At 38.3% G+C, this 21,355-nt stretch overlaps 2 protein-coding genes across 2 annotated transcripts in view; one reads left to right on the top strand and one right to left on the bottom strand.

Annotated features, from left to right (window-relative positions):
- Positions 1 to 6,254, top strand: part of LOC139739163 (Golgi resident protein GCP60-like) — a 41,072-nt gene extending 34,818 nt beyond the window's left edge. The window contains exon 9 of the mRNA XM_071649780.1: positions 1,091 to 6,254. Coding sequence (XP_071505881.1) covers positions 1,091 to 1,338 — 248 coding nt within the window. The 3' untranslated portion in view covers positions 1,339 to 6,254. The remainder of the gene's footprint in view (positions 1 to 1,090) is intronic.
- Positions 6,255 to 11,300: 5,046 nt separating this feature from the next.
- LOC139738567 (protein kintoun-like) lies at positions 11,301 to 20,785 on the bottom strand. The gene is made up of 3 exons (XM_071649191.1): positions 18,912 to 20,785; positions 17,318 to 17,452; positions 11,301 to 14,079 (listed from the first exon to the last, which is right to left on the bottom strand). The coding sequence occupies exons 1-3, from the start codon at positions 20,733 to 20,735 to the stop codon at positions 13,162 to 13,164; spliced, it is 2,877 nt and encodes a 958-aa protein (XP_071505292.1). The 5' UTR covers positions 20,736 to 20,785; the 3' UTR covers positions 11,301 to 13,161.
- Between the last annotated feature and the right edge of the window lie 570 nt (positions 20,786 to 21,355).

The raw sequence follows: 21,355 nt of genomic DNA, 5'->3' as shown, positions 1-21,355 counted from the left end.
TTGTGGTCCTTGAGCAGAGAAACCAATACCGGTACTCTGAAAAAATCTTAAACAAATTACACTGAACAGTGTTGATGACATAGGAGCGTCACATATATCAGAATTGTAGCAGTGTAATTCCATTACAATACTGCTTGGTTTAGAACGAGTTCGTCTGTGTAAAATGTATGCAGGCCTTCTTCTTTTATTCTGCTTCCTTGAACCCCAACTCATGCATTCTTATGGTGACCCTGCCACGTCATCATCCTTGTTCATTGCAATTTGTTATAAATTTTGAACATATTCTTATTCCTCCCCCAATCACTATGAATTCTGAAACTCTGTACTCAGTATAGATAATTTATACTTCAAATGTAAGAGTCTGAAAATCATCTGGAAGTCTCCTTTAATGGGATGAAACCGAAATAAATGTAACAATATTAGTAGAAATGATGTTTGAGGAAAATTGGACAATGCCTTTCAAAAGTTATGAATTTTTAAAGTTTTGGTGCCGCCATCACTGGATGAGAAGACTTCTGCAGTTTGTAACGTCACTACAGGACAACAATACAAAGAAAGTATAAAAAGAGAATTCAACATAATTAGATTGTCTTTTTTCTAGCATAAGAAGGGAGCACTCTTATCTCTTTCAGAAAGCTGGGGAAATAATATTACCTGTAACATATTTCAGTAACAAGTCGAGGGAATGTGTACTTTTCATAAAAGATGATTTTTTTTTTTTTTTTTGCAATTGTCTTTATATTTTCTGTTTATCATTGTCCTGCAGTGATGTCACAAACTGTTGTAGTCTTTGCTCCAGTGGTGGCGGCACCAAAACTACACAAATTCATAATTTTTGTGCAGATTGTCCAATATTCCCCAAATTTCAGTGATATATTGTGCTAATCTGTTATATTCACTCAATTCAAATGCATATTTGGATTTCATTCCCCTTTTATAGATTTTTAGAGATTTAGATTCAGAGGTTCCCTCAAAAAAAGATGCCAAATAAAGGCATGGAATTTGACCGACTCACATGCTTTCACTGAATAGTGAAAATGTCATACTCATCATCATACCAGTAATCAGATGTTCATTCTTAATGTTTTAGGTAAAGGTGATGTGGAGCGGGGAAGTAAGGATCGTGGTCCCCCCATGGATGAAATCATCCCCATCTACCGCCGTGACTGCCACCAGGAGGTGTATGCCGGCAGCCACAAGTACCCCGGGCGGGGCATCTACCTGCTCAAATTCGACAACTCTTACTCGCTCTTCAGATCCAAGACGCTCTACTACCGCGTCTACTACACCCGGGACACGCAGCCCGGGAGGACGCCGCCTGATGCCGTCGAGAGTTAGGAACAATGATGGAAAAATATCTCTTACATGATTGGTGGAGCGACTCGCAAAGGGCATTTGCTTCAAGCCATTGGTTATGAGAGCTTTATCGTTGCAAACTCCCAACTCTGTTGGAGGTTGGATTTGGCATATTGCCTAGAGTGAAAATGTCATATGTCATAGCAATTTACCCATGTATCCACATTATTCCTTTCACCTGTCAATACTTAGCCATAAACAAAAAGATTTGATTTGATCATGTGACATCATGAAGAGGAAATTTTGAAGGGGAAAAGTTGATCCTGACTATGTGCTTGCTGTTTACCTCCAGGTGTTGTCTTGTGGGGTGTTCCTCCGACATTTAGATGTACAGGAAAATCTATGCCAAACTGTTGCAGAATTTTAAACAGGCCATGTTGGTAAGCTTCTTGGCTTGGGACAGAGGTTTTTTCAGTTGCCAGCAAAGTGAAAGAGGCTTTTCTTTGACCAATGCGAAAAGGGAGAAATGTTTTGTATTAAAGGAAAAGTATATGTCAAAAATGTTTTGAAATAGAAGAAAATAGATATATCAACTCTTACAAAATCTGTTTTTGTACATGCAACAGAGCAAGCTCAGCCTGGTGTTCACAGCCTGCGCATATACTGCACCAAAGAAGAAATCTAACATGTGAATGGAGGTTTTTTTTTGTATGTCGCATTGTCCTTTACAAGGGAAATATGCACAAGCTGAGTTTAAAGGAAAAGTTCAATAGATTAGACGACATGGGCAGAGCCTGGTGCTTTCTTTTCTTTTTTGAAGAATAATTATACCCTTTCTATTCTTGTTTTTGCCTTTTCAGTAGCCCTAAATGGCTAGTGCTTCGAGCACACAAAACCCAGAAGTGTGGTGTAAAGCTGTGATACAACAATTTCATGTCCTTTCACTTTTTTGTTTTGTTTTTTAGACATTCAAACTGATACAGCTGTGCGTACATGCCAGTGTTGCTTTTCCTATCACAGAGACATACGTGAGATGGTATTACACTTGTCTAATTTGTAGAACTGTATTTGAGACAAACTAGACAGGACTAGTGCGGAATTATTATTTTCAGTGATAATACTCATATACACAATGAAAATACTGCGGCAACATATATATTTAGGTACACTTTTAGATAGAGGAGCCTACTAATACGCTTACGTCTACTGTTATTACGAAATCTTTCACAGTCACTGGCTCACAGCTAAATGTATATTTAAGATGTAAAAGTGAATTTAAGGTGATACTGCTAATATAATTACAGAAAAAAGTGGAAAATGATATTTGATTTAAACTGTGTTAAGTGCCCAAGTAGAAAGCAAGAGTGTGGTTATGTGTGTGAGATGTAGATTGTGTGACTTCATTGAGCATAAAGATGTCCTGTAGACTTTGTAAAAGACTAGTGCCCATACCAATTATCTGGAATATGATGTTGTGATATTTGTGTTTTATTTATCTCATATCTTGTGTTGCTTTCAAATGTTTTTGTTGAAATGTGCATACTATCGGTTACTGCAGTATGGTACAATATCAAGAACCTTGGATCTGTATTGTTTTAAAAGTAGCTTGAAGGTATTGTGGCATCAATCTGTGAATTTTGCCGTCAGTTCGCCACTAAAAGGCTCTGTAGTGTCTGTGAGATGATTACTTCAAGCATGTCACAAATGAGCTTTATTATCCATCATTTAAACTCTCCTGCTATTAACAAACCGTACCAGACCAACCCTGTGCAGTGTTAATTCAAAACATCAGCAACATGTAGATATTCATCCACACCTGTTGAAAGCCGTGAGGGTGTCAACTCCAAAGAGTTTAAGATTTTTTTAAAGATTTAATTTGCATCACAAACCATATTTCTTTTCATATAATACCTATCATGGCTAAAGTAGGTGATGGTAAGATCTGGGAAAAATGAAATGAACAATGCTCAAGTTCATTCAACTTCTAAGTAGTATTGCCCCTTAGAAGTTGAAGTGCATATCTCATTGTGTGCTTTGAAATCAGAGACACTGACTTGCACTCATTTAGTTTCCTGTAGTATTACTTTTATCACCTTTCTTTACAAAGTACCCAGATGACTCAGGAGTGTAAAGACAACATTGATCTTATGAAACCGTAATATTTGTCCTGAACAAAAATTCACTTGTTTAGCTAGAGATGAACACACAACTGCTTGTACCTTCAATTGTATACGTTGCGGTGTTACATGGTTTTTGTTTTTCGTGCCAATACACTTTCTTTGTGTTATCCCTGCCTCTGTGCCATGTTGTACTAAGTATACATTGTGTCAGAATATGACCAATCATGTACACGTATTGTGTTTTGTTTTTGTTCTACTTCTTGAATGAGAATTACATGTTTGTTTGTGCCTGTATTCACGACTATCAGTTACTATGAGGTGCTAAGGAGCTGGTCATATGCCAAAGCTGTGAGACGATGGAGATCACAACACACACACATAGACACACACAGACACACACTCATAAGCATACATAAACACACTTACACACATTGCAGACAGAACATGTATCACGTCAGCTATGGACCTACGTGGTTCTTTCTTATATTTGATTTTGTAGCCATACTTAAGTAGCGGTGAAATCCTTGTTCCCTATGACTTGGGAATTCTGTGTGTTCCTCTGTAACATAGGACGGTTTGGTGTGCAGTTATATATATTTGATTGTAGAGTATCCCGTAGGGGATTTTACAGAGTTAAAAGAATTCTTGCTCCAAATTAGAAACCAACTCAAGCAATGCCGACAAACCATGGTGTATGACAAAGCCATTGAGGTTACTCTGATGTGCTTTTTTTTATATTCCTTAGATTCAGGCTCTGGGAATTATCATTATTTTGATATTTGCAACTGATTTGTTCTGTTTCAGTGGATGGTCTGAATGACATAAAAGATTTGTCTCTATCTCGTATGGCATGAGAACCTTCGATGAGTATTTAAACCAATTATGTATAGGAAGTGTGGTGAGAACACACACTAAGCATTCTATCATGCTGGGTATCTGGTCCTGTCTACTATTTGTTTAGCGATCGCCGATAGACATGTTGTATTTTTATGAAATGCTGCCTTTGTCATTCCCTTCTCCATGACTCGGTTTAACACATGTCTAGCTTGTCTAATAATGACCCTGATGTCAATAGTTTGATTTCCTGATGAAATCCAAGTAGGGCGAAGAGAGCAGAGAAAGTGTAGTGTATTGAAATGAAACACTTCTGTGAACATTCTGTAGAGATCTGTATTATTGTAGTATTAACATTACTTTTCGGCTGAGGTTGTAGAATCAGTTCCATAAATGTATGATAAGATAAGAAATGCAGGCATCAGGCTGCATGTGGGATTCCTACCAGCATTACTGCTTCGAAGGTCTAAAAATATATTCGCTAATCATGTACACAGCCTTGAGTTGATTAATTCTTTTAACTTCTACAGAACCCATTGATGCATGTATTGAGAGCCTTGGAAAGCATGCCTTGTTAAACTGGGACATGAAGTTAGGAGCCAAGAAAGGCAAAGAGAGAAAAAAAAATGTGTTTGACTTTCATTTGACTTATTTTTTGCAAGCTGGTTGCATTTTGTTCACTTTGTTGGGTCAGATTCGCTGATATATCAAATCGATGAACCGAACCCCAAAACGAAGACAAAAAGAGTGAAATCAGACTCCAATACTGACATGTGATTCTACCCAGCTATTGTCCAGGATATTGCTATCAGTAAATCATTAAGAGAGACATGGTCTCGTCTCAGAAGGAGGGCATGTCATCATGGTGTGCCTCATCATAATGACCTGAATGCTTATCCATTCTCTCATCTCATCTACTGCTTGATATTTGTATCAGATGGAGATGGAAAGATACAACCAGGAGACATTAGAGTCGGCTATTCATTATAGCCATTTGAGATTTGAATGACAGTTGCTTAGCAACAAGATGCACTGCCTGAATTGGAGGAGTTCTCAAAAATTGAGCAAGAGCGATCATTATCTTGTCTCCATGACAACACCATGATAATTTTTTTTTTTCCCCAGTCTGTTGGATGCCACATAACATGATGCCATGAATACGTAGACATGATTTCAAACACATGCCCCAGACAGCTGCTTTCATAGAGGGACATTGGCACACTGCAAGGACTACTGTAAAACGGGATATTTTCATTTGATTACTTGTACCCAAGTCATGCACAGTTGAGTGATATGGGCTTCACATGTTGTTTATTTTGTTGACTCTATAGACACATTTGTGTTTGTTCATGTGCACGTGCTGCTCTGTTAACATGCGGCATGAATTGAGGGAAAAATTTCCACAATGTGAAGTTTTGTTTTTACAGTAGATCCCATCTGCATGTGCCCCCAACACCACACTGGACATTGATGATGCCTGCAATAATTATAATAGTGTCTGTATTGTGTTCACATCTGTACTGGTACTATGTGTACCACAGAAAGCACGGGCATTCAGCTTTTATACTCACACACGGTGATGATACGCGGGGGCATGTTCACACGTATCACGGGACTTGTTCAAAGGAGTCCGATACCAAGTTCACATCTGTGAACGATTTGGGCAAAGACTGAGAGGAATCATGGTTAGGTACAGTGGATGAAGAAAAGGAATGTAAACTTTCTTATTTGCATTTGTAATATGTTTTATTTGTAAAATGTTCTTTCACATTTGTTAAGACGTGGTATTTCAGTGTTTAGGCAGTGCATACACCTTTTCTTGTGGCTCGTATACATATTGTCATAAGCAATGTTTAACATCATTCATTTGTCACGAAATATGTATTGAAATATGCTGTGTCACTGCAGAACTGCTCTACATGTAAGATGATGAGGATGATGACAATATGTATTATGGAAAGAAAAACTTGAAGAAAAAAACTTATAAATGGTAAAACATTGTGTAATAAAATGCTCTATTTGTAGCAGATCAACATGTTTGGTTTGACAAGTTTGCAGTCATTTGATAAAGATCATACTCTTTTTTTTTCTTTGTTTTTGCTACCTACACTGAAGAGGGCTACACATAGGCCTAATTTGTTCAAATGTATAGGCAACAGACTGGTTTACTAACATATTCAAATTTATTCATGTACACTATGTATCTTCCATCCTGACTAGTAATACCTCAAAAACACTTTTCAATACTTGGAATCCAGTTTGCATGCCTTAGTTGTTGGTATGCTGAGCAAATCTTGGGGAAGTTTTCAGGTTGTCAAGAAGAACCATTGTCAGAAAGGCATGCATAAAATTTGCATATTTTTAGTAAACCTGTCTATTCACAGTTCAATTCCACATAACATGTCCACAGCTGGTTCACATGTGACACAATTAAATTTCAATATGAAACATAGCACTGTAATTCATACAAGGAGGCTGCATTTCAAGTGTGGGTCAAGCTACAATGAAAACAAATAAAAATATTAAAGGGACTGTACAGTACTGGTTGAGGTGGGGATTCATGTTTTGAACATTCGTAAGTGAGATAATGAGAAACCTTTTATGAAATATGAAAGAGCATGTAATTTTAAGAAGGATTCAACATTTATTTGATGAAAATTGGTTTTAAAGGGGCTGAGATATCCAAAGAAGTGAGAATGATAAAAGGCAACAGGCCACGTCTTTTATTAAGATCTCTTTGTTTCACCTTGTTTTTGGATATCTCAGCCATTTCAAAACCGATTTTCATCAAATAAACTTTTGATACCCCTTAGTATTGCATGCTCGTTGACATCTCACAGAGTGGTTTCTGAATATCTCGCAAAACGTTAAAAGCTAAATCCTCGCCTCGACCAGAACTGTACACACCCTTTAAAGTATGTTGCATAACTGGTCAAGTGATATTTATTTCTTTCGGTACGGTGCACTCCCCTTATACAAACACGGCTGTAACGAAAATCTTGTTACAATGAAGTAAAAATTCAGGTCCAAGCCTTCCGACACTATAGGGTCTTTCATCATAGATTACATGGAAGGCTCCTGCTACCATTGGCAGAATGAACATTTAATACCACCGGTAGTCCCATCGGCCATTGGATGTTTTCATTTGTAAACATCACTATAAAAGTCCAGAGTCTTTCAAACCAAAGTTATCGCGACAACGTACGGGCAATCCTTTTTTACCCTGCCTGTTAAAACGATCCCCCACAAAATGTTGCCCAGACATTGTTGCATTAACTTTTGCCAAATTCTACCCATGCCAGCTAGGGTAATTACCTCAACATTACCCTGACAACCCTTCTGTTAAAATGCTCTCACGGTAACATTCCTTTGATACACTCAACACGCATGCGAACTGGTCCAAACAGAACGACACACTACTCGCCAATCACGTGCATTGATTGTAACCACATCCCCTTCACGCATGAACGTGTACGTTGTAATGGAAAACCTACCCGGAGAAGGTTTTCAGTGTGTGTCTGTTTAAACGGTACCCCCTCAATCTCTCCTGTGGTTTTATTGCCCAAGGCAAGGAATTTTGTTCTCAGGATGTTGTCATGATGTCGCCAGATTAAGGTCCGTCAAAGCAGGGCTCAAGACAATCTATCTTTGACTGGCATGAAGTGATCTTGTTCTTATCTCATTCTTTCATCCCCTTTTCTTCCCTGCAATCTTGCAACATCTACCAAACTGGATACTCATTTAAAATTCTGAATTGTATCATTTTTTTTCCTTCTGTCCTTCTCTTTTTTTTTTCTCTCTCTCTTCAAGGAAAACTCACTTTCTTTTTTCATACTTTATATATTCTGATACAGTATAACATCTGAAATAGGTACTCTCACAAAAATCACAAAATGACAGCGAGAAAATACAATTTTTTGAGACTTTTATTATTTTCATCATATGGCCTAGACAAGACAGACTTTGGCATCAAGTCAAGTTTGACAGTCAAGGTTAGAAAGTAGACATTGCCATACAAATACTCCATCTCTTCTTGATTGCATATTAATCATTAACATCAATTCATTATTAGATTATGTTTGGAGGGTTGGAGGGGCCAGGTTTCACGAAGAATTTCAAAGCAAGAATATACACACAGAAAAAAAAATCAAATATATCCTTTGTATCAATATACTACCACTTGGGGTAAGGTTGTGAGATTTTGCCTCTAAGTCCCCTGTCCATACACTGATCTACATACTGTGTACATCAAGATAGGAGACAGCCTGTATGGATTCAGTCAGTAAGAATTAATGTTTTGTTTGTTTTGTTTTCAACAAGGTGTCTAGAGCAATGATGAAAGGGACAATTACCTTTATATAATCATGTTAAATACAATTGTACATGTGGCTGATTGGGATGGTAGTCGGTTAATAAACAAAACAGGCATTCTTCTTTGGCTCTTCCCGAGCTGTGTCTTCTTTTGTAAAATTACACCAGCTTTATAATATAAACAATCCCATATGACCACAGTTCGTACAAAACTTTAGATAACTTTATTGTAGGAAAATGGCAATGAAAAAAAAAAATCTCCACATGCATTTTTACTAAATACACAAAGTGACTCGCTTTACACAGATAGTATGTTACAAACTACTATTTTTAAAGGAATTGGGACTCAAAACCTTCATGCTGTATAGGATACCAGACACATTATCACTGAATAAAAATTGCTATGCAGATATAACGGGGGGGGGGGGGGGGGGGGGGGGGGGGGGGGGGGAGGGGGAGGGGGGAGGGGTTTGAAAGAAGTTGTACTTTGCACTTTGTATGGTGCAGATTTGCATTGAATGTATTTAAAAAAAGTTACTTGATAATATCACATTTAAATGCTCTGCTATTCAGAGACAGTATGTTGCTATTTCAAGGTATTCCACCAAAAATCTAGGTAAAATAGGGAAGTTGCATTGAAACACTGTGATATGCAGGTGAAACCAAGGTGAGAAAAACAGTCCCAAAGTTAAAGATAGTACGCATGCATATGTCCCTTAACTTACAAAACAAAATAAAAAATAGATTAAAAAAAGCTACCAAAACATAAATTTAAATTCTTACTCATTTTCTCTTTCCAAATATGTACACAAAATCAAACCATGAAATCCTATCATATTCACATAAACATCCAATGATTAAATCATTTCATTCTAATTCCAATAAGCATATCTTAATCATGCTGTGATGTAAGAGAACTAGTGAAAAGACAATGTTATTAATTGCAAGGTTGCAGAGCAACTGTCAGTAGTAAGTCTAGGTTCAGTGTTTCATAAATCACAGATACCAATTTTTTACATACATATTCCATATCCTTTATTTCAATAGGTGTTTACTACATATATAGTTCACTGGTGGGTTTTGTCATTGCTGTTGCTGTTTTTGTTGGAATGTCTAACACTTCATTCCAAGCAAATGATTTTATAGCTGACATAAGAACAGACTGCAGGTAGCCAAACACTGAAAATCCCATTTGGACAGCTCACATCTTTCCGGCATACCAATCACAGCATAAAGTCTACTTTCCCACAATGTGTGGCAATTCAACAAGAACAAGTCTGTTTATAGAAATTATAGCTGATAAATTAAGCAGGAAAACACCATTAAAGATCTGTTGCATGCAAAACATTGTTCACAATTGACCTCCATGTCCTTTTATGCATGTGACTGACATACTGCACATGATTCAATCACACCTATCAAAATAAGATAAGAAAAAAATTAACTTAAGACTAAATTCAAATGTCTATAATTCTTTCATAGAATTACCCTAACACATTCTTTGTTAGACACTATTTCAACTCAATGGCAATGAAACTAAGCAAATGTGTGTGTGTGTGTTTTTTTTTTTCTTTTTCAATTGGGAGTCCATTTTCAAAATACAGCTGTATATAATTCCTGTAAACAAGACACCCGACTTGTCATAAAAATAACAATGCTATACAGATTTGTGATCCATTTTAATAGAATGTGCATGAAAGAAAATAAGAATCACCATCAAATTGACATACTGTATGTCAAAACTGTACAGGTTGTATTTCTCTCTAATATTCAACCCCCATAACAACACACCAAATATACAGTTTCTACTCACAAAAAATAAAAATCATATAAGAGGACTGAGTCACTCACTTTCTTTGACTTATGAAATGTTTGATTTTTTCCCTTCAGGTTTAAGATACAGGGGATCCGTATGTAAAGGGAGAAAAAATATCGCAACACATGACAAAAGAAAGGAAGTTGGTGAAGTAGGACACTCACATGACAATACCCTGTGATTCAATCATCATGCTTTTGCAAAATGTGGCTTCCATCAAGAACCACATCTCATCAGGTTCAATCATGGTACTATGCTCAAAGCAAGAATGACAGAGCTCCATTTGTAATTGCTCAGGGCTGCACACTTACCCATTTTTTTTTTTCTACTGGAAAAAAGGAACCCAGTTTTTCCATGTTTTACTAGTCCATTCCTGAAGAAGTTACTGGTCCGACAGTGATTTTTTACTGGTCAGGGACCGTCAGATCAGTGCCACTGTGCAGCCTTGAATTGCTGCTTAGTGATTTAGACAAATCATAACATCGATCAATGTTAAGCTCAACGTACATTGTACGGGTGAACACCAACAAACTTTTTACCAGAAACAGAAAACGTTCATAACATTTGAGGATCAAATTAGATTTGAAATTAAAAATGAAATCAGCTAATCTCAGCTGGCACCAAATATCCTTTCTGAAAAGACAATGACGCTCTGGTGTGTTTGCTCCGTAATAAATAGGAGCATAAATGAATAAAATCCATGAGTGATTATTCCATTTACTCCCACTGAAGTCAATGCAGGTACAGGATAACCAAATATTATGAAAATAACAGGATAAACCATAATAATACACATATACTGTCGCAACTAAACATCCTTACATCAGATGTCAGATAAATGATTACTATTCAGGAAACATTGTTTATATGAAATGAAAAATCCATACTTGACTTCCAAAGTGGACAAAAAAGAAATGAAAAAAACAAACAAACAGGATTTCCTGACACACTGCCCATGAATATTGTGCTAACAATAGAATATTGAAATAAATTCCATGTGATGCATGAATAATGCCACAGGCTTACAACATGGTGAACAGAGATAGATACACAGAAAGAGAGACATGAATTATCACATTCAAAAGCACATTTTCACAGGATCATTAGGTGAAAAAAAAAAGAAGTCTGATGAGTACACTGTAGGTACTGTGGTACTGTACTGGCCCTGACAGTGAGAACACATGAAATTGTGTGGACCTATTAAAGGAGATACACATACCCATATGAGAGAGATACCCATCACTGAAAGCTGTGCCAAAAGTGTGTTTCATCCCTGATAAGTTTACTTTTAAGTGTACATATTGCTTTACAATGTCATCTTCTAACAAACTGTATGAAAAACTAGGAAACTATGCATTTGGAAGAGACAAGTTCACACAAGTAGTACTTATTATGAAAAAAGAAAATGATAATGAGTGTGTACAATTTACTTCATATTCACTTGAACTGGCATTAACCTGCTGATGACAGTGACTACAGTAGTAGTATGTTGTGTAGAACATTTCTATTACAAATATACCACTTTTACAAAACTATGTTTTATATGTTTATGGCAGTGTTTAATCTTCTCATTCATACAAAGGCACAATCTTGAAATTCAAATGTAAACTATCATAGTAATCATAAAAATTATTGTTATGAAGCTGTTTTATCAGAATTATGCTTTAGTACAACCACATTTTAGTTGAAAATTCAAAAAATTGTCAGAAAAACTACTCATGGCTGACTTGTTACAAATTTACACACATTTTACTTTATATAGAACACATTTGATTTCCTTTTCAACTAATACAGGAATCAGAAAACACATCTCAAGATGTCTCGTGTCTGACGATATAACAAAGTTTTATTCTCTTCCTCCAGTAAATAATTCAAGTGAGTCTCCAAGAATCACATATTTCTCAAATTATGCATCGACCCACAAATACCATCTTCTTGGTGAGTGCCTTCACATTTTATGTACAATGTAGCTGACAATGAATTTTGATTGCCTTCCTCAAGCAGGCAAGTGCCCTGATTCAAGTACATATATCTGCTTTGCTGAAATTTAGAGACATACTACATGCATCTACCTTCAACTGAGAATGTACACTTGTACCCCACATGGAACTTTGTATCACTGGAACAAAGTTATTACAACAAAACTGAGTAAATTCAGACAAAGACTGCACAAAAAATTTGAATGTTGCTATGTTGTAGCATTCAAACTGACATTTTGTGCAAATTTCTGCTAGTGTGCTGATTCGAATTCTCCCCTTTCAGTAAAAACACCTTTCTCTAAGAGACAAATTCCCCTTTAATAAACTTTCTTGAAGCAAATACTTCATGATGGCATTGCATCTTTGAAACAAATTCATTCTCTGAATTCATGTGACATACAAAGTATGCTACTAAACAAGAGATATCCTGGCTAATGAAACATCAACGTGTGCTTGCCACTCATACAAGGAGAATCTGTGTGAATGGTGAACGCAATCATTTTCATTTCCAGTCTCCAGATGGTGTATCCCATTACAACACCAAATGTAATTTCACGAAAATGCAACCTTTAGTCAAACGGAAAAAACAAACAAACACTATAATCATTGAGAATTTGCAATTACAAGTTTCATGCAGTAAGTAGATTCCTTAAAAGTGGAGTATATATGCCTTCAAGTGTAACACTTAACCATGGACCAAACTGTTATTTTAGAAAGCACAAAGAACATATTGTTGCACAAAGGCTGTCAAACTTTTGGTGCAAGGAGTCTTTCCTAGCATATTTATTCCAGATTAAATTCCCCTTCACTCATCTAGTTCAAATATTACCTGGTTAGAGAACTCAAAAGCACACTTTGTTTTGTGATCTTGCATTTCAAGGGGCAGATCATCATTGACATCGCTGGATTTTATTTCATTATTATTCCTCAAGTCAGCATCACCCTGGGCATCAGGCTCTGTACCATTCTCACTGCCTGCAGTGTCTGCTTCGTCAATATACTCCTCGCTATCTTGAGGCTGCTTGTGGCTTATGGCTGGACCTTCGTTGTCGTTGCTGATGGCTATACTCGTGTCTTCTCCGTTGACTGCCGAATTCTCCTTGTTGGCTGTCAGACTTGCCTCCCGTCTCGCCTTCTCTTTCCTCCTCCGTCGGGATCCCTTGGACTTCTTGCCCTTGTTACGCGGGGAGGACGGGATGTCGGGTCCAGACTCGGACTCACTGCTGGACTGGCGGACGAGGTTGGGGCTGGGCTGCAGGTCCCACTCTGGACCCTCCTGCTCTTCGTGCTCGTCATCGTCCAGCCCGCCGGTGCGGTGAAGCAGCTCCGAGTCGCTGTAGCTCTCCCACGAGTTGTCCTTCAGCTTCTCGATGCGACGCTTGGGCCCGAAGAAGGGGGACCTGCGTCCCCGTTTCCTGTTGCCCCCTTTCTGAGTCCTGTTGGGCCCCTCCAGGAACAGCTCCACCAGCACGTCCTCACTGAAGCTGACAGACTTGCAGGCCCGTCTCCTGGGGCTCCTCAAGGCACTTTTGAGGCCTGATGGCAGAGAAGCAGTGGAGGGAGAGGACTGAGGATCACTGTCACTCTCCTGCTTTGCTGCCTCCACCTCAAGGCCAAGATCAAGGGCAGGAACGATGGACTCGCCTGGGTCCTGAGACTCTTTGGACTCTCCTACGTTATCTCCACAATCAGTGTCTTGAACCTCCGATGCAGCAGCCGTCATCTGGAAAGCAGACAGACATTGTCAAAATCACCAAGTAAATGAAAGATTATGCAATGTCAAGTTATGTGTAAATCTTCAGAAAATCATACCAACTAAAAATACTCGCTGCAAATCAATGAACATCAATTTTTCTTTTGAAATAACATTTAATAAGAGAGCAGGATTATTTGTGGCTTTCTATTTCTGGGTTGTCAACGGAGCAAGAGAACTGGACCCTTAACTAAAGGTACTACTGGCAGAGAAGACAAGCCCCCCCCCCCCCCTTTTTTTGTAAGATGGGGTAATGGAAGATCAGTCATGAAATGTTTTGAGCTGTAAGGAAAAAGGGCAACTACGAGCAGGAACCCAGAATCAGCATCACCAAAAACCTAGTGTTCAACATAACACCTCTATACCACAATTAAATTAAGTGACCAATTACAATGTATTGCATTCATAAGCATTCTTGCCAGTGGTCATCTGGTCAGGGATACCTTTGACCTTATAGAAGAAAGCTCAATGAGAGCAGCACCACAAAAACCTGTGGATGTGTTCTCTTACCAATAGCACACCTTTTAAAAAGAGCTGGAAGAGCACAAGTGGACAATCCCAAATCATCTTTTTGCCTATTTAGAAAGTAATAGATACTGATGACACTGTCACTGAAAACATTAGCTGGCTAGAATTTCTCATGATACACCTCATAACTAGCCAAGAAATGAGGCAGGTAGAGTACACACAAACAGAGACTGTGACATGGCATGGTGTACAATATGCTCCTAAATCCTTTATCCTCGGGAGGCTTCAAAGCTCATGGATGCAATAACTAAGCACTTGTCCATTTTGTAAGAAGCAAAAAATATGTGTACATTGTATCACACTCGTTAAGATTGCACCTTTTTTTATTTTTCATTCCAGACTGGGTTATGTAATGAGATTTTGGAAATACAATGGTTTAATGCATTTCTACAATCATCCATCACAAGTGTAATAGCTGAGCACTACAAGACTTCTTTGGTGTGAGAATCAGACATTTTACTGTATGCCCCTCATCTGTAAACATAACCTGATGTTCTCAAAAATAATATTTTCAGTACCGTATCTCATATCAAATTTGTTTTATCTATTTTACGAGCATTCTCAAACTACTTGAGACTAGGCACAGCCACATGGTTTCAGGTACATACATGCAAGATGACTACAAGTATACATGGAAACTGAAATATTGAAGTTATTACAGCTTGAAATAGAAAGCTGTGCAAAGTCCTCAAGGACTAGCACTTCTAGCTAAATCATGATTATAATTACCAGGCAACTTCATGTACTTGTTTTGAAATAATGACATAAATAAGCATTTAAATGCAGATTTTCACGAGCTTAACAGTACACTAATACTGTCAGCCTTTCAAGAACAAGCATCTCAGATCAGATTGGTGTTTTTTTTTGTTTTTTTTTGCTTGTTTGTTTGTTTGTTTGTTGTTTTATTTTTGGGGGGGAGGGGGGTTGTCCCCCTGCATAATTTGATGTGACCTTCATTTCAAGCAACAAGTAACTTTTTATTTCATTAACATCATGCAGCAGGATGTAATGATGGTTATGGATGGTATGTTGTTACAGTCCAATTGTCCTGATTCTACCTTTCACATTAAATTTTATTCCATACCCAGCATTAGTGCAGGTTTCTGGTGTACAGTACAAAGCATACCGTACATTAATGAAGGCACAGTATTAACCAATGTCTACAACATGCAGTTGTACAGCATACATCCATCATATTGAGAGCTTTCTGATATACTACTTGATTATGCACAGGGATATGGCATCGCTGCTAATGTTTGTTCAGCAAATAACATATTCCCGATTTCACTTGAGTCTCTATTAGATAGGATCCCAACTTTGTTGTACACTTGTACCAGGCACGACACATAGCCAGTGCACATGAAATTGTAGAATGATGTTCTGTTATAAAATGAAATACCGGTAGTAGAATAAAATCTTCCTGCGTATTATGTCTGCATAACTTAAATATTCAACATGAGTTATCAATGGAGATATGATTCTCTCTTTTTATACTGATTCCTTTGTATGGAATTATTGGGCAAAACATATTTTTAAAATACAGATATATAAATAGATTACCCTACTTTTTTTTTAATCGGTTCAGTTAATTTTTGTCTGTCAATGCTTTGTAAAGAACAAATTGTATGAATAAAGTATAATTTGGCAGCTTTTTAATAAGTATTTTATGAAGAATGTTGTGCAATATGTAGTTTTGAATCATTAGTGAAATATGTGATAATTTGTGTGCAATATATTCACATTTTGCTTGTGAATAATCACATTGTGATTGTGTGTAGTGAGTGTATGTGGACGTGTTGGGTGAGCTGGTGTGAACATGTAGATTTTGTTGTTGTCACTGTTTTTAAAATCATTTAGAAGTATTCATGTTATCAATGCCCTCATTCATTTCCTCTGTGGATGGTGGGTATGATAGCTAAATGTGTTCAAAATATATATTTTTGGAGGCATAATTTTAATCACTGGAGCTTTTTCAAACCTCACTACTTACTACACTTAGAGAATGTCCTAAAAGACCAGGGGCCCGTTTCATAAAACTTGTTATCAGTGACAACTGCTACATTTCTATAACAAATTGGCTCTCAGCCAATCAGATGCAAGGATTTCAGTAGCTTGTCACATCTATGACAACTTGTCACTAATGACAAGTTTTATGAAACGGGCCCCTGTTTTGCTACATCGAGATTTAAATGTGCTTTACGAAATGAGAAGACAACAACTCTTATTACATCCATGATATCAAATCACTTGGGACATGAACTTGTCATGCTTGTAGGATGATAACAAATTTGTCATAATATCCATAGCAAATGACATACTGTACATGTGTTTCTATCCCTTGTCTAAAAAAGTTAAAATTTACAGCTGTACATTCGAGTATCGCCATACACTGTAGAATGCATACAAGATTACTTCATTGTATTTCAATAGTCAATGATTTTTATTATATCCCTAGCACAATAGAAAAAGACCTCCAGAAAGTAATCCCATACTGTGTACGATATAAATGTTTTCAACTTCAGAGACCTAATTATTCTAATGGGCTAGATTTAACATGTATTACAGACAAACATACATTGTAGTAATGCTACTTTCATTCTAAAAATGAAGTTGGTTTTGTTTGGTTCAGTTTTGAACTTCCCCCATCAAACAACAGTGATTTAACATTCACATTGCTTACCTGGAATTCAGCTTTCACTGACTGTGCTGAGAATTCTGTCACAGTGCATGGCAATGATTGTCCACCACTGGACGGGGCATCATTCGTAGCTTCCAAGACCGCTTCCAGACTCTCGTTGGTCAGGAACATTTTTTCCTGTTGGAAGAAGTGGTTGAAGCGTAAAAATCTCAGAATGTACGCTTGAAGTTGTTGGAACAGTCTGATAAGCAGGCGGAGCAAATTCATGATTCTCCAAGGTTCCAGTGCCAAAGTTTCTATGCTTTGAGAAGGAGATCATCCTGAACATTATCCACATGACTGGCATCAAAATTTCATGACTTTACCCCCAAGAGACTGCATTATAATCCTACGAAATTCATACCAGCAACGCATGCTAAAATACGATACTAGCATTCACTCCCACAACGATTTACAATGGGCATAATTCAGACTGCTGTTTGCACTGCAGATTTCAAAGCTCGTTTCTAGCGGCCTACCTGTAGAATCACGTTTCAAAAGCATTATTCATGGACTCATTGCATACACTCTATCAAAGCATAGCATAAGAAGAAAACATATTTACAACCCTGGACTTTGTTTCCATTCATTCACCGCAAAATCTTTGAAACTTCCACAAAGTGCACCCTGCTGCTCTTTTGTGTGAGCTGAAATAGCAGGTACAAAGTCCACACCTATATACTTTTGTATAAATCTACAGTCACAGTTGTAGTTCAGGTCTGAGAAGATGTGCAATTGTACAATCAGTGCCTCTAAATATGCTCTTGACTTTCTGCCAAGTTGATAATAAAGCCAGCAAATCATCCCCTTCCAATTCCATCACAGCATGATTATGCAGGGATTTCTTTCTTTTACTTGGCAAATCTTTTATAACATATCATTCTACCACGAGTGGCAATGTTGTGTGTATACAACTGTATGTGTGTCGTGGGGGAGGAGGGTAAATATTTATTGTGACCTTATAAGATTTTTTTTTTCCTAACTCACAAAGTCTTATTTCAAGAGTTACTGCCTATACAATTTAATAAATATATCAATGTTATTATTATTATTATTATTATTATTATCATTATCATTATCATTATTATCATTATTACAGAGACTCCAACCCCAAGCACCTTCTGATCGGGAGATTCTCCCGCCCGAAACCCATAGCAAACGGGAGACTCCAAGTTGATGTGTGCGAAGTGCGAAGTTCCTAGGATTCTAGATGTTCACTGGTGCTATCTTAGGCTTATTTTTTCAACATACGATAGAAATAAGTAAGAAATCCTTTCCACCGGGAGACACAGAGCTAGGGCGGGAGAAATCAAATCTCAAACGGGAGAACGGGAGATTGTGCAAAAATGGGCTTTCGGCGGGAGATCTCCCGTCGAAAACGGGAGAGTTGGAGTCTCTGTTATTATTATTATCATTATCATCATTATTATTATTATTATTATGATTATTATTATCATCATTATCACTGTATTATTATAATCATATTAAAAATTGATAATAAGTATCTACTTCTCAATACTGCAAAAGATCGAGCACACACATCAAAGAATTGCATAGCATGGACTTCAATTACTATTTAAATATCTCCAAGACAAACCTGAAGAGTTTCCATGGAAACACCAGCACTGAAAGTTGTCCACGGTCCCCTGCAGACAGCCTGTTTCTTCACCGTCACAACAGCATTGCTTTTTGACACGCTCGTTGCAAGCACCTCGTCAAAACACTGCTGAGGGGCACACTGAATGATAAGACTCTGAAATTCTATAGGAGGATGGTCAGCCATTTCACTGCTCTTCCTGGAAGCAGAAACCCTCAGGATCTTGCCACCATCTTCCAAGACCGCTGTCAAGCTTTCAGAATCGATATCGGTGGATCTAATGACGATTGTGACACAGTCTTCTGACTGGTAGAAATCACATTGCAGAGCAGAATCACTGGGAGTCACTGCATCATGGGAATGCGCAGTGTCATCTCGATATTCATGGATGACAGTGTCTGCTCCTGCTGGTTGATCAACACCATTCTCACGTTCTGTAAACACATCTGAAGAGTGTGCCTCATTTATGACTTGGTCAGAAGACAGCTCTGGTTCAAACATGTCTCCTTTGTCATTCTGAGGAGTACCATTCATCTCCTCATACTTGTTGGTGTTGTAAACTTCCTTTTTACTCGCAACAATCTCTGCAGGTCCTCCATCATCGGTAGAGAGTGGGCCATTTTGTGTTGTTACCATTTCTTCAGCTGTGATCTCCTCGATTAGAGGTTTGGTCTCCATCACTTCAGGGGCCACTGAGGGAATCTTTGGTACTTCTGGTGGTAATACCTCCAAGGTGACTATCAAGCATGCTTTGCTCTTGTCAAACCGAGCACTTCCCTTCTCTTCATCGACAGGGTACGGCAGGGGCATATCCAGGCGGTATGAAACTGGCTTCTGGCACTCAAGGAAAAGGCGCTTTTCAAAGACATCGAGTTGAACGGAGGCAGCCGATTTGAGCAGAGGTAGCTGGACCTTAACAATCAATTCTTGTGGGCGAGTGCTGGGCATGGAATCCCGTGCATAGGTAAACTGCTGCAAGTCAAAGTGACCCCTGTGGACAATGGAATACTTTGGCTCAGTGAATGCATCATTCCTCTCTGTATCACCACCCCCAGTTCTTTCTTCAGGATTGCCTAATTCAACTTTAGTCTTTTCTTTTCTATTCCCTGTAATTTTCGATGCAGTTTTTGCTTTTGTACCAGGCATGTCATTACTTTTCGGCTTATCATATGGGTAAGTCAAGTTTACAGCGTCAAGCGAATTTTCCCCAGTTGCCCCCTGTTGGTTTGGAGTTCTTATGATAGTTGCCTGTGGCTTCCCCTTAAACTTCATCTTGGGTTTCTTCACGTTATTGCGATCTAGCGTCACTTGAAATTCCCTCTCAATCCCATCCATGGCTGTATTCTCCATTAACGTCGTAAACCTTGCATCCTTGATGGTGAGCTCAAAGCACTCCGGATGGAACATGCAGTCGTACACCACGCACTTCTTGCCCGCATGATCAAGGTCATCTCGTCCGGGAGCCAGACTATACGGCAGTGACCACTGGACGCCAGGTTTGCCGTTCTTGTGTAGTGATTTATCCGCATGTGGTTTACCTATGATGTCATTCTTACAGATGTTGATGAAGGCCTTCTTCTCACCATTGATGCTCGTTTTCAAAACATAGCCAGGTTTTGGGTGTAAGAACTTCACGTCCATACCTCGAGATCTTTCCAGTTCCGCCAGCTCCTCCTCGTATTTTCTCCTGTTCTCTGGGTCAGCCAGCTCGTTAGCATAATCGACGAAGAGCTTGCGGAATTCTTCGTTCTTCAGCGCTTTCTGTATTCGTTGCACCTCATCTGCGGTAACATCTAAGCCTTCAAATGGACCACCTGAAGCCATTTTGGATGTAGGCCTAATCGCTATTTCAACAAAAATCAAGAAAATTCAAAGACGAGATGTTCGTCGAGCCCTGTACTATCACTTGCACAATCCACACCGTCAAACGAAACACAAGTTTGTCGTGAACGTATAACTGTATCGCATCAGTTGTATAGCATCGACACACGCATACTCGACTCGATCGCGTCCCCGACGCATGGTAAGGTTATGTTTACCTGCGACACAACAAACCGTAGAGGGCAGTTTGTTGTATCGTTCCGGCTCTGTCGAGTTCAAAGAAAAAGAAGAAGAAGAAGAAGAAGAAAAAGAAGAATTTTTTCAAAAACTTTTGTTTAAAATGGTACTTAAAAACACACACACAAAAAAAGAAACCAGTACGCTGATACACCTCATGCTGGACTGTACTATACTAGAAGAAGACATGGCCGGCGGAACCGTGGGGGCCGTGGGGTCTTGGGCCCCCACACTTTTTGTGCACCATACAAAGGAATACATAAGGTGTCATCACTTTAGGCCCCCACACTTTTTTTTTTTTAAACCCGGAAGTACGTAAGTGGCACTAAATAGAAATACATGTACTACAGTAGATAGAGATCTTGAAGTGTGAGCGCAGTTAGGTG

This window comes from Diadema antillarum, unplaced genomic scaffold, assembly GCF_040938485.1.
Source record: "Diadema antillarum isolate AM-2024a unplaced genomic scaffold, OU_Dant_1.0 scf00000029, whole genome shotgun sequence".
In the NCBI taxonomy this organism is placed as follows: Eukaryota; Metazoa; Echinodermata; class Echinoidea; order Diadematoida; family Diadematidae; genus Diadema; species Diadema antillarum.
This window is presented reverse-complemented; position numbering and strand designations above follow the sequence as displayed.

Coding starts and splice junctions, on each gene's coding strand:
- LOC139738567 (XM_071649191.1), bottom strand. CDS start 20,735: ATGGCTTCAGGTGGTCCATTTGAAGGCTTAGATGTTACCGCAGATGAG. Junction 17,453..18,911: donor TTTCCATGGAAACTCTTCAG/GTTTGTCTTGGA, acceptor TTCTTCCAACAG/GAAAAAATGTTCCTGACCAA. Junction 14,080..17,317: donor CAGTGAAAGCTGAATTCCAG/GTAAGCAATGTG, acceptor TCTGCTTTCCAG/ATGACGGCTGCTGCATCGGA.